This window comes from Phocoena phocoena, chromosome 1 (genome assembly GCF_963924675.1).
Source record: "Phocoena phocoena chromosome 1, mPhoPho1.1, whole genome shotgun sequence".
Classification (NCBI taxonomy): Eukaryota; Metazoa; Chordata; class Mammalia; order Artiodactyla; family Phocoenidae; genus Phocoena; species Phocoena phocoena.
The window spans coordinates 162,465,232-162,479,807 of record NC_089219.1 but is presented as its reverse complement, the minus strand read 5'-3'; the positions used below and the strand labels follow the sequence as shown (position 1 = coordinate 162,479,807).

General features: G+C 39.3%; 1 protein-coding gene across 1 annotated transcript in view; it reads right to left on the bottom strand.

The window, feature by feature from the left end:
* The window catches only part of SCCPDH (saccharopine dehydrogenase (putative)), a 40,495-nt gene extending 26,798 nt beyond the window's left edge, over nucleotides 1-13,697 (bottom strand). Inside the window, exons 1-5 of the mRNA XM_065876817.1 lie at nucleotides 13,397-13,697; nucleotides 11,591-11,703; nucleotides 6,161-6,241; nucleotides 3,876-4,005; nucleotides 1,504-1,553 (exon numbers count right to left, since the gene is read on the bottom strand). Coding sequence (XP_065732889.1) covers nucleotides 1,504-1,553; nucleotides 3,876-4,005; nucleotides 6,161-6,241; nucleotides 11,591-11,703; nucleotides 13,397-13,586 — 564 coding nt within the window. The 5' untranslated portion in view covers nucleotides 13,587-13,697. The remainder of the gene's footprint in view (nucleotides 1-1,503; nucleotides 1,554-3,875; nucleotides 4,006-6,160; nucleotides 6,242-11,590; nucleotides 11,704-13,396) is intronic.
* Between the last annotated feature and the right edge of the window lie 879 nt (nucleotides 13,698-14,576).

Sequence of the window (14,576 nt, the reverse complement as noted above, 5' to 3'; positions counted from 1 at the left end):
TTAGTACTCCATTACCCCAGGTCACACTGTTTGGCTCAAGAATGACCAAATGACCCAATACTTGACTAATCTTCCCCATCTTTGAATATTCAAACTCTGCTAGCTGTTCCTGGGAAATCATGAACCTATGGACAATGCATACCTGGGGCTGCCAGTACCTTCCCCCCCCCACCCCCCGATGGTGAGAGCCTACACTGAGGAGCACAGAAGTAATGCAGAGACAGGAAGAGGAAGAGAAAAAAATGAGTTCCGATAATACCATTTGAACATCCAGATCCAGCCATACTGTTTACTTGCAGATGTTTGGTTACATGAATCAATAAATTCCTTTCTGTTTTGTTGGTTTAAACCAGGTTGAGTTGGCTTTCTAATTCATGTTCCCCAGAGCTCCAAGCATGTCCTTCTTTCTCATTTCTGAGCCTTTGTTTAGGTTGCTGCCTCTCACCTTCCAAATGCTATTCACTTTTCAAGGTTCAACTTAAGAAGGCTTCTATGAGGCATCCCCAAATTACTCAGGCCCACTGTCACTTCCCTTTATTCTGATACTCTAGTGGATATTATCTGTAACCACAAATTTTAGCAAGTTTTATATAGTTCTTCATGTTTATTCATCTGAACCTACAATCCAGACAAATAAAACCATTACTTAAACATGCTCCACTCCATCCCACAGTTACATCTTTATTAAACTATTTCCTCTCTCCCTTATCCACATTTCCTCAGCACCAACCTTTAAAATTCCATATCCCAACTTCTCCAAAAAGTCCTTGATCTCTGGCCTCCCGGCTAGATGTAACTCCCCATTCTCAGAATCCTATAGTATTTCATCTGACCTCTTTAATAACAATTTTTGTCTCCTGCTCATCTAAATTATTCCCTTTAAGGGTTTGCACGTTGTTCATTTATGTGTCACACTATCTTGCACTACTATATATACTTGTATTACACAATATGTGAAATACTGAATATTTTTTAAAGAGAATAAATACTTATGAAGCCTCAAGTATAGATAGAGAATTGTGTTAGACACTACTGGCAGTAAAACTACTACCACAAAACATGGTTCTTTCCCAGAAATGCAACTATCTTATGCTCCCAAATAGACCATAAATTCAGTAAGATTACATTTACATTATACATTTCTTGTATGGCCACAAGAGCACCTAACTCCAAGTTAGGCACATAATAAAAATGCACTGATTTGCACTAAGGTGATAATTTTCTAGGCTGACAACATTCATCACACAACAATGATAGATCTTTAGTGTTAGGATGATGGTAACTCATTCTAATAATGAACTGTGCAGTTTTAAACAAATTCTATTTTAAGTCAAAATAACTCACAGCAATCTTTACTTTTTAAAATTAAACACTGACTTTCATACACTAAAAATTACAACTGTACATACAATTTAATTAATTGAAACCTTTTTAACAGGCAAGTATCATTTCCAAAATGTTTTTAATATTAACAAAGAAAACACGTGACAAACAAAAACTAACCTCAGGTCCTGAATGTATAGTCAGGAAACTTTCCACAGCAGTCAATGTACCTAAAAGAGAAGGAAAATGGTAAAAGTAAAATCAAATAAAAATCTATTAACCCAGGATAAGTAATAATAAGCTATTCCTATTCATTTAGGGAACATTTTTATTAGGCCTACAGCTGATATAATCAGGAAAATCTGTGCTATAACAGTATTATTAGGTTATTGTAAACAGATTTAAGGAGCAGCTAAAGCCAGATAAATTATCAGAAAAATAGTAGTTTAGTATAAATTAACTGCTGGTACTCACAAAATCTTTTCTAGTATTCAAACTGACATTACAAAAAATCTCTTCCAATAAGGCAACAATTTAGCTCACTGATTCTGGAAGGCCATCAGTTCTCAAAACTACATCTATGGGCTTCCCTGGTGGCGCAGTGGTTGAGAGTCCGCCTGCCAATGCAGGGGACACGGGTTTGTGCCCCGGTCTGGAAAGATCCCACATGCCGCGGAGCAGCTGGGCCCGTGAGCAATGGCCGCTGAGCCTGCGTGTCCGGAGCCTGTGCTCCGCAACGGGAGAGGCCGCAACAGTGAGAGGCCCGCGTACAGCAAAAAAAAAAAAAAAAAAAAAAAAAACTACATCTATGGGAATTATTCTATTTTCCAATATGAAAGCTTTCAAGAAGATTCATTAGTAGTGACTTACAATGAATATACAGAAACCCTACCAAAATGGGCCTTTGTGATGGCTTATTAAATAAAGTAAGGCTATTTAAATGAAATAAAAATATAATGAGTAAAAACAAAGTAGAATACCAAGGCCAGAAAAAAAGGGGAGAAATCAATTATATTAACCATGAGGACTAATACATACGTATAGTGGTTAAGTATTTAATTAATCTTTGAGCTTATCGAGAGCAGTAAGACAAAAGAAAAACATAACGGGCTAGCTAATTCTCAAAATCTGATAAAATATACCAATTTGTTAAGAGACAGTATTCCTAGCTTTAATTCCAAGAGAAAATTAAAGCATGGGGCCTTAGAAAGTTGACAATGAGCAAGGTAACAAATAACCACACCATCTACAATGATGTTACAGCAGAAAAGAACTAAAGCCACATAAGTATCACTTATCTAACACTGTCAAAAACCAAGAATAGATCATTAAATTCTAACTCACTGGAGAGGATTCTGAGAGTTGTTAAGAGAAAGTGGCCTGGATACATGGCTCTTTGATCTAACCCTGTGCACAGAAAGAACATGTATCGCCTAAGGCAGTATGTAATGAAATGTGAGCCACCTGAATCAACAATTAGCTGGGGTATTTGTTAAATGCTGACTCCTAGGTTTCAGTGTCTGAAAAAAAGTTCTAAAATAAATCTTAAAGTAATATTTCTCCCTTAAAAATAAAAAAGGACCTATTCAAAATAACAACTATTAAATATTTAAGAATAACCGCAATAAGAAACATGTAGGACCACCATGAAAAATACTCTAAACTTTTTCAGTAAATGGAGATTTTTTTAGTAAGTTTTTTAATAAATGGAAATATATCAGATCCATGGGTTGAAGACTAAATAAATATTTTAAAGATGTTCAATTCATGCCCTTCTCTTTATTGGGAATGGTTCCAGCGTTTCATCATTAAGTATGATGTTGCCTACTGCTTTCTGACATTCACTGTGTTAAGAAAGTATTCTATTCCTCAATTTCTAAAAATCTAAAATCAATAAATGGCAGGCATGCGTATTACCTTTGTTGAGCTTTGGTTTCAGAGTTACCGTTCTAATATAAACTGGAACACTTTCCATAATTTTAAGCTCTAGAATGGTTTAAATAGAACTGGACTTATTTGCTTCAGGTCATTTTTATAAAGGGCATTTTTTATGTATGTATAACATTCCACTGTTTTACTATAATAGTGATTTTTTCCCATTCTTATTGTCTCCATTTTATAAATGAGCTAAAAAAGATGTCAAAAAGCTTGTTCAATACTTTCTAGCTTTGGTCGTTGAAAAAAATTAAAACTTTCCAATTATAGTATGTGTATAAATTATACTTTAAGATGTATTAATTCCTAAACAAAGCAAGTTTGAATTTATAATGCCTGCCAAAAATTTCTTCCAGAAATTTTATAGCTATAACCACAACTAAATTCTAATGGAGAATTCCTTCCTTTAGAACACTTATAGTACTATCCATACCTCAAAAAACAATAGTGTCAATATCATTTTCTAACAAGTACAGCTATATTAAAAACAAAGTATGTGTTTTAATACTACCCATTAATAGTTGTTTCTTTTCTCAAGAAGATTTTAGTTCACCACAATTACAAACATGAAACACCTCTATTTTAAATTCCATTATTGCTTCTTGATCAATAATTACCATTCATTTTATTTCTGGTATATATTACTCCCAGATCTGCTGGAATGGAGTCAAAGCCACTGCTTCCAATGATATAAGCCCCTTTTTCTGCAGCTTTCTCATGATACTTCCAATACATTAGTTCCAGAAACTAAAGATTCAAGACAAAAGATCTGAATCAGAGCTATGGAGAAACATCTAGACCAAAATTAAATGATTTACCTTTAAAAACAAAGCAATTAAACTGTGAAAATGCTAACCAAGATGGCTCTGCAGCAAAATATTAACTGCCAAATAGTTGGCACTTACTCAGCAAACATACCTACTATGTTCCAGGTGGTGTGAGAGGTATGCAGATCTGACTTAATTCATTTTTTAGAATGACTTTTAAATGCAAAAGCAATACCTATTATGAAAAATTAATATAGAAAAATACAAAGAAAACAAAAAAAAGTTACCCCAAATCACATCTTCCAGATGAACATCATTACAGACATATATCTGTGCACATATGTAAGTAGAAAGAGTGGTAGGAAAGGAGGGAACGCAAGAACGGAATAATGTCTGTTCAAATTCTTTGCCTGTTTTTTTTAAAAAACAGTTCTAGATTTACAGAAAAAAACTGAGTACTAGAGAGTTCCTAGGTACTCCACACTCAGTTAACCTTATCATTACATCTTTTACATTAACATTTATTATAATTAATGAACCAATACTGATAAATTATTACTAACTAACGTCCCTATTTTGTTCAGGTTTCCTCAGTTTTTATCTAATGTCCTTCTTCTGTCCAGGATCCCATTCAGGATACCATACTACATTTAGTTGTTATGTCTCCTTAGGCTCCGCTGGCTGTGATGGTTTCTCAGACTTTCCTGGGTTTTGATGACCTTTACAGTAGTGGTCAGGTACTTTGCAGAATGCCCCTCTATTGGAAATTGTCGCATGATTTTCTCATGACTACGCTAGAGTTACAGGTTTTGGGGAGGAAGACGGGGTAAAGTGCCATTTCCTGATGTCATATCAAGAGTACATACTATCTCACAGACACAGAAAATAAACTTATGGTTACCAAAGTGGGAGGGAGGGAGAGATGGATAAATTAGGAGTATGGGATTAAAAGATACACACCACTATGTATAAAATAGATAAACAACAAGGATTTACTGTATAGCACAGGGAACTATATTCAGTATCTTGTAATACCCTATAATGGAAAAAGATCTGAAAAAATATATATATATAGCTGAAACACTTTGCTGTACATCTGAAACTAACACAATATTGTAAATCATCTAAAAAAAGAAGAGTACATACTATCAACATAATTTCTCACTGGTGATGTTGACCCTGAACACCTGGCTGAGGTGGCGTTTGTCTGGTGTCTCCACTGTAAAGTTCTTCTCCCCCTCCCCCTCCCCCCGCCACTTCCATACTGTACTCACTGGAAGGCAGCGACTGTGCAGCCCACACATAAAGAGGGAGGAGTGAAGCTCCCTCTCCTCAAGGGCACAGCAGTTATGTGAATTATGTGGAATTCTGCACAGGTGATTTGCCTCTTTTCTCCCCTTTGCCCATTTTAAATTGGGTTATTTAAATTTGTATTTTTGACTTATATATATTCTGGCCCATTACTAGGTTTTGATGTCACGTTCATGGTACTTTATGAGATAACTTAGCAGCTTTCCACCATTTTCTCTGCTCTAGAATATTTTAAATAAGATAGGAATAGTTTCTTTTACATTCATATTTCCTACCTCTTCTTTTATCAGTCTTGGTAATTTACACTTTCTCAACACTTTCCAATATACATCACCAACTGATAAGCTCTAAGTATGTACATACCAGCACACTGATGATGGTACTCAGCAGAGACTATAGGGACATATGAGATTACAGTTATAAAGGAGCTAGTGTAGCTCAGTGCTTATTAACACTCCACTTCCTGCAGTGTTAATTCAGGCAAACCTCAATGCAAGTCCTAGTTTTTCTACTTAATGGTTGCATGACTCTGAGCAAGTTTTATTTTAATTAATTCTGTTTACAGCATGCAGTAGCAATAAAAATCAACACATCCTATACATAAAGGCCATGGAAGAAATCAGGATGTAGGGAAGAAAAATTCAAGAAAACTGAAGCTAAGACCTTACCATCATGCTCTCCTTCAAGCTTTCAATGAAATACCATCTCTAAATGCTACAGAGTCATCACCTTCTAAAATCTGTCTGCAAAATTACACTAAATATTTTTCACTTTAACAGAAAGTTGTATTGTTAATTTTGTTCCTTCTTTTCCATTTTACATACCTGAGGTTCTCCACAGATGTCAATACAGCTAGTTCCATTTTCAACACATGCTTTCACTACAGGTTCTCCATAAAATCGGTACTGGGAGAATAAAGAAAACCAACAGTTTACTCTTACTTAGCAAGCTTAAATGAAGGAATACCACTGAGTGTTGGAAGTACAGTCTTCACTATTAAGAAATCAAATATTAATAAAGTAGCCTAATGAGAAAATGATGTAACTGCAATTTACTGACTCTCACAGTGTAAATAAAAGCATGATGGAATTACCTCTAACTGAAGACAAAGTCCAAAGTTTTATAAAAGAAGTGACTCATCTGAGTTGAATTCTGAAGAACAGTAAGGATTTGCCAGGAAAAAGAAAATCCAAATAATGGAAAAATTATATGTAAAAGTGTAAAAAAGGGTGATGCTCAGGATACCTGAAGCACAGAGTAGTGGAGAGGGAAGTGGTAAGAGATGAGTCTGGAAAGAAACACTTGGGCCAGATCAGGAACGACCCTGAGTGCCACGTTATCAAGACTGAACTTTATCTTTTCTGCATTGCTGAGCCCTCCTAGAGTATTTTACACAGGACAGTGGTGGAACGTTTATAACACAGACGTATCACTCTGCCTGTGGTATTGGAAAACAAAACTCACGGCAGGTAAGAAATGAAGGACAAAACTAAGGAAGCAGAAGGATATACTAAGAGTGAGATATACTTAGAAGACAGAAATGACTGCACTTCCTGATTAGCTGGACATGGGGACCAACAACTAATGGCAGTATTAGCAAAATAAAGAAAGGACAAAGAGGGTTGGAGGGGATAAGTTTAATATTGTACAAAGGAGCTATTCTGAGCCTGTATGATTTTGGATCTCCCAAACTATTTGTTGCTCAAACTCAAGGAATTAAAATTTAAAAATTTTTATATAACAGTTAATACATCAGAGTCAGTCCCATTTCAAAGGAAGCATGACAAATTTTCCCTTTGTGAGGGAAGGGTAAGCGGAAGCATAAACTCCTCTGCTCCTCTCATTGCTCACAGCAAAAGATGGAGAAAGGAGATGGTCTGCTTCTTCTAGCCTTCAAGAAACAGGTAAACGGACACTTAAAAGAAAAGACAGGGCACTACAGGGATTGCCCTTTTCAAGTGGGTCACTTAGGCTCCTCTCTACCTGACTCCACAGCCTCATCTCCACATCCTCCTCCCCCTTCTTAAAAACAGCAAATGACACTGGAATTACAGGACTAGAAAAGTGTGTTTAAGTTCTAGTTCATCCTCTGCTATTCATCAACCATGCAAAATTACTGAAAGCACTTAACTTCTGAGGCAACGTAGTACAACAGAACAAACAAGGGCTTTCAAGGCAGCAGGACCCAAGTTCACATTCTAAATCCATCATCTACTAAATTGTATGAATTTATTTACAAATGACATATATGGACTACTATACTAATAAAATATACACTTTAAACATACATAAAATGGACACAGAGTTGAAATTAAAATGAGTACAAGTCAAAGCTCTATTTTCTTTCTGTACCCAATGGATCATCTTGGGTAATTTTTACACATATCCATTTGAAACTCACTTAGCAATTTCCTTGGCATCCTGGTTATTTTACCCCCGAACACCTCAAGTTGTCCCGTAGTTCACCTGGGTCAGAATCAGCTGGGTCACTCGTTAAACATGCTGGTTACTCAGTCCCACCCCAACTCCCTCCAGTAATAAGTTTTCCGGGGTAGACTGCAGTAACCTGCATTTTAAATGAGCCTCACTGGTGACTCTTACGTACGTTAGAGGTGGAGAATCACCTCCCTAGACATGCTCCCTGGAAAATCTCACCAACTTTCTGGATTTCTACTACAATATGTATACTGATGACATCCAACTCCTATCTCCAGAGCTGCTCACTGACGAGGCTGCCTCATCTGTGGCTTCTGTTATAAACTTCAGGACCCGCAAGAGCTCAGGACATGGGGCAAAATGAATTTCACTTTGGCTTCTTTTCCTCTCCTCTATTTCCTCTTCACCCTGACTTCCTTACTTGCTTAAGAAAATAATTCCACTATATAGTACGCATTTCCTGTCTTAATTCAAAAATATATCTAGCAGACACCTCAGTTTCAACACAACCAAAATCAGATTCATCATCTTTCTCTCAACAGCAGTTTTTCCCCCTCCACTTCCTAGCACAGGAGACAATAAAGAATAATGCTTGAAAGTACTGATTCAGTCATTTTCTGTATATTTTGACATAATACTTGTTTACATATGCCTGACTAGTTTTACAGCTATCATTTAGCTCTCATTAAAGAGACCCTCACAAAATAGAGAAATGGGTAAAAAAAATACCTTCAAAGAAACAAATTATGACACCAAAATTGGTAAACTGGAGTCTACCCCTGGGAGTATAATCCATATTACAAAGTGAAAACGACCTTCCAAGTAGAGCTTAGGAAGGAGCATGTTTTGGGGTCAAAAAGCTAGAGATGCCTATAAACCATCCAACTGGAAACACTGAGAAGGTAATTCGATCCACCAGCCTGGAGTTTAAGGGGTAGTTCCTCAGTGGAAATAAATTAATGTAAGCATCATCAGGAAACAGATGGTATTGAAAGCCATGGCTTTCAATTCTTTCTGACTACAACCCACCTTAAGAAATTCATTTCACATAGTAGCTCCACACACAAATATATCTGACACAAAAGCTTCATGAACCAGTACGTACCTGTATTACGTGTAATTCACCCTATTTTCTATTTCAGTCTATCTGATTTTTCTTTTCAATGCTTAGTCTTAACCTACTGAACTGATTTCACAAAGTTTAAAAAGTACTGGCCCAGTTACAGTTTCTGTTTGGGATGGTGAAAACGTTCTGGAAATAAAGAGGTGACAGTTATATAAGATTGTGAATGTACTTAATGTCATTGAAGTGTATACTTAAAAATGGTTAAAATGCTAAATTTTATGTTATGTATATTTTACCACAATAATAATAATATTAAAAAATGGTCCAGGGAATATAAACAGAAAAGAGTTTCTAAGGCTTAAGGTCTGAGACCTCTGGCATTCACAGGAGGATAAAAAGATCCAGCAGAGGAGATTGAGACAAAGTTGGTAGAGAAAAAGAAAACTAGGAGAGGGCAAGAATTCAGATCCCAAGTGAAGAAAGGAAAAAGTGATCAACTGTCACAAATGCTGAGAGGTCTGATTAAGATGAGGACAGAGAACTGATGATTGGATTTGACAGGACGGGGATGCTGGCAGAGTTGTTTCATTTAAGAGTATGGATAAAAGCCTGACAAGACGAGACAGAGGAGGAGGTGAGGGAGTGGAGACAGTAAGGAAGGCAAACTCTTTCAAGTTTTGCTAAAAAGGGGCACAGAAAAATGGGAGTAGTTAGAGGAGCATGCAGAATTCAGAGAAGTTTTTGTTTAAATGGGAGATATAATCCCATACTTGTATGTTGAGAGAAATAATCCAATCAAGAGGCAAAATTTGATGAGAATAAGAATATGTGTAACTGTAAACCTGTAAATATAAAGTCTTTGAATACCGTGTCCATGAGAAGCAGGGGTAGTTTTTCCCTGTAAAAGGAGATAAGGCAGAGTCAGGATACAACGCAGATAGGAAGATCTGGTGGTATAAATTCTCTTCTGACAGCCTGTACGTTCACAGTTTAAAAAAAAAAAAAAAAGGAAAGAAAGAAAGGAAGGGAGGGAGAAAGGAAAGAAGGAAGGAAGGAAGAAAATCACGAGGTAAGAGTGAGGAAAAAGGAAGAAAGGGGTGGGATGCTAAAAGTATGAGAAAAAAGAAGTTATAAAACTGCTGCTTCAGCGAGTAGGAGAGAAAACAGCCTAGGAAAATAGATTAGAATTGCTGGAGGTACTGAGGCTGCATGTGAGGTTTGTAACCACATATTTAAAGTGGGATAGTCAGCATCGGGATGCATTTTTCTCCAGCCAGACTGGGTTATACATGTTCAGGTAGAGTAAGCAGCGAGCTGGAATAACCAGGGCTGGGGTTTCTCCAGAGTACTTCAGAGGGAGGGACAAGCTGGCTGAGGATGTATATAAGACAGTGATTCAAGCAACAAACCACAGACCACATTCTAAACTAGTTAATGAAATAAAATGAAATAAACAATAGAAATACATTTCATTTGGTGACAATCAAAAGCCTTTCTGGTTTCATTTGATGAAATTATCAACAATTTTCTAGATGCTTAGTTTTCAAATGTTTTGACAATTGAGAAAGCTTCCTCAGATCCATAAATGTCACCAACATTCACCCTGTTACACAGACCACAAGTGTCTCTTTCACATCCAGTCCAATAGCAGCAGCTAGAGGTTCTCCTTTCAAAATATCCGCTTTCAACCACTTCTCACCACCTCTAACACTCCTACCCTGTGATTGGCTTGCTTGGCCCATTCCACTGTTGGTTCCCTACCATCTATTTTTCCTCTCAGAAGCCAAAGAACTTCAAATACGTAAATCAAATCATGCCCTTGTTTTTAACCATTCAATGGCTCTTTCATATTTAGAAGGAAACCCAAACCCTGATCTTGACCTTGCAGACCTAACCACCTAGTTCCTAGGTACCTCTCCAATCTAACTCCCCACCTCTCTGCCCTACTCACGCTCAACCACGCTGGCCTCTCTCACATCCCTCAGTCAGGCCAAGCACATGCTCATCTCAGGACCTTTGGATTTGCTCTTTCCTGGAACACCCTCTCCTCAGATACTCACAGGATTTACTCCCTCACTGCATTCAGGTCCCTATGCAAATTTCAGTTCCTCACAGAGACCTTCCCTGACCATCCATCTAATAGAGACTGGTGTGCCAATCTTTTTATCTCCCTTCCCTGTTTTATTTTTCTTCAAAGCACCTGTCACTTACTATTATAACATTATTTTTCTGTCTCCCCACTGGACTGTAAGCTCCATGAGGGGTTTTCTGTTTTATTCACCATTATGTCCGTAGACTAGTTCAGTGCACATATAATAAACACTCAATAAACATTTATTGAATAAATGAATGAATCTTTTTTTAATATCTTTCTTTGTACATGCACTAACATATGTACTGGTACAGTAATACAGAATGTAATTTAAAAACAAATAAAAAGTAAATTATGGGTACATGCTCAACCTTTTTTAGTTAAGGGACATGCAGCACAAAAAAAAGTTTGGCAATTATAGCTGTAACCACTAAATAAACCAGCACACATTCCTGGAGTCTAGTGTCACTCTCTCTCTCAGGAGACTTTGGTCATATCCATTTGCTTCTCATGAGAAGTAAAAACTCCCCATATGAGGTTAAGGCCCTGAATCAATTCTTCTGTCCCCTGCCCTTATGTTTCTCTGGAATATAAAATACCAGATTCTGCTAGAAATGAATAGATTGTTTGTTCTGATTCAGAGAAGGGCAGATTACTTACTGGTCCTACACAGTTGAGGACAACTGTTGCCTGTTTAGCCATTTCATCAAGTGAGGCTGGATTAGTGATATCACAAATTATTATTCCAACTTCAGATGACAGTGTCGGCCTTCCTAAAATAAGAAATAAAGTGTTTTAAGCAAATCCCGATACAGTATTAGATCACCCAGCCCTTCTTTTCATAATAACCACTGACGGCAAATTTACTAAATATACTAAAAGCTAATTCTCCCTCTCAAACAAAAGATAAAACTGTTTTTAACCAGGTAATTAAAAATACGGAAAAGACTATGAGGAAAATGGAGTTAAAACTAAGAGTTAATAAAACACATTACTAACCTTTAAAAGAAAATCTAAGATAAGGAATGTGTAAATGACAACTCTATGCAAAATGCCAATTTTACAAGTTTTCAGATAGAAGATGATTTTCCTGACCTCCTCTCCAGGAAGAATTATACTATTATACTATAAAAGCAGTTTCTCATCAACGATTAAACAACAACATATGATAAAATTATGAGGAGGGGAGTTAACATCAACATAATAAAACAAAAGAGGACTGAGGTAAAAGAACACTCAAGTTCATAATAAGGAAATAACTGGAATAAACTGAATCAATAGAGTAACGCAGGTTTCATGGCTCAAGGTGTATTTCCTGCAATAACCTGATCTGGGCACTACAAATGGTACGCAACTAGGCTATACCTGTACAGTCTCGTTGAACAGAAAAGAAGAAAGGGAAGCATATATTTTAGTCGTGAAAGTATTTTTCTTGGAAAAGTAAAGAAAGACCAAAAAGCTTTTTGGTCAAGATTCTGTACTTGGGAGTGGCAGCAGGAGAGCTGTAGGAGAGTCCAGCCTACATGGTATCTTCTGTACCAACCACAAACAAAACATGTTCCAAAAACAGGGCTCTGTGTGGAATTATGTGAGATGAAGGTGAAGTGAAGAACAAAGTATGCCCGAAACTCTAATAGGTGCTATCTGTCTGTACGACAGGGCAGTAGGGTGGAAAACTGACAGCCAAAGTTAAAGGCGACTGACTCCTAACTTAGATGTTCTCACCACGGGGAACATGGGTAGGGTCTCTGCGTGTGTGTGTGTCTCTCTCCGCCACATCTGTATCTCCAGCATTTACACTAGCACCTGACATTAAAAAGACCACTCAATAAAACCAGGCTTAATGAATGCCGAAAGAGTAAGTAAACTGCCGAAACAAAAACACCAAAAAAACTTTCTGGATGAAGAATGCGACTGCTGGAGAATGCTTACAAGTAAAAATTAAATTAAAAAGTAAAGCCACAGCAACGTTCTCCGTAAAACTCCTAAGCTTCCTCTCCCATCTCCAAAACACAAGGCAAAGGGAGAGCACAAGGCAAAGGGAGAGCACAAACCATCCTGAAGAAACCAGTGCTCTACTTTTCTACTCGATCAAACATCAAGAGACTTCCAGGCCCACCAGGTTACCCCCCGCTCTAGAAGGGGACGGAGCAGAGAAAGGAAAAACTAAAGTTCCTATTTCGCCAGTGGGGATTCCCTAACTATGGGAGAAATTCATCGGGGGGCGGGGATGTCTCTCTCTTGTTTGTTTATGGAACGGAACGAAGCTCTGACGTTACCAGGAGCCCCGTGCTCCTCCTCCTGGGCGCTAACAGGGTTGGGGAGCTCTAGGGGCACCCAGGGAGAGAACCTCTCATTTCAGGCGACTGAAACCCCTCAGCCAGGAGAAGGGGGCCTGGGGATGAGAGCCGCGGCAGTGGGGCCGAGACCGGGGTCCCGGGGCCCCGTCCCAGTCGCCCCCTTTACCCAGTTTCATGGCAGCCCTCTCCAGGACTCGCTGCAGCTTCTCCCGAGAACGGCCCGCCACAGCCCAGGGCAGGCGGGAGCTCCGCTCCGGGGACATCTGCTCCCGGGCCACCTCCTCGGTCACGAACTGGCCGGTAAAGCCAGAGGCGCCGAACACCACCAGGTGGAAAGGCCTCTGCTGGGTCGCCATTACGAGCCCACGGCGATGCAAGGACAAGGATGGGCTGAGTCCACGGCGCCTGCGCCTCAAGCAGCGACCCCAGGACCCGGCGCAGCAACCGTCTCCTCCCCGGCTGCTGCAGTCTCCGCTGCCTGAGCGCCGCGTTCCCGAAGGCCCGCGCGCGCCGCTGCGCCAAGGCCCCGCCCACACCGCCTTTTGCTGGCGGCGCCAGTACACCTCCTCCTTCTCCTCGGGGGTGGGCACCGCGCTGCTGCTGCTGGCTGCCCTGGCTCGCGAGGCCTGTGTGCTTGCGGGGCTGGCGGCAGCAGGCTGCGGCCCATCCTCCGCCCCGTTGTTGGTCCTGCATAGCTCTGGCTGCCCCAGGCGTCGTATCTTTTCGCTCTCCCGAAGGTTGTAGGGAGCTACGCAAAGAGAGAGCTCACGAAAACCTTCTGACGGCTGAGAGCACTTCCCGCGCCGAAACCCCCCTTTTTCTTTTTATTTTCGAAGCACGTTGTCCAAGGGGGTGTCTGCGGAGCCAGGTGGAGGGTGGACACGGAATCTGGGGTCCGCCTTCTGTCGTAGGCCCCGCCTCCACCGCCTCGGTGTCCGTCACCTCAGGGACCCCCTTGGTGATGCGACACACAGTTAATGGTGAACCTCCGCCAGAAAGAAACTCCCAGAATTGTCGTGCCTATTGAGCTGTGAGGTAAAGGTGAATGGTGGTTCAGGACGTCCTCGAAATACAGAAGAAATCAAAAGTTTCTTGAGCAGTCGTTATTTATATATTCAAAAACGGTTTAATATAAATGAATAAGTGAATACATAAATAAATGGGGGAGAAGAGACACATCTCCCAGTACAGAGGCATTCCAAATAATTTGTCATTACGACCTTCTCCAGGAGAAGAGTTTAACTCCCTCCCCTTTGAATATAGGCTTTGGTTAGTGACATACTTTAAAGAGAAGAATGTGGAAAGGGGGAGGAGGGGTGGGAAAGAGAAACCAGGTAAAAATTACC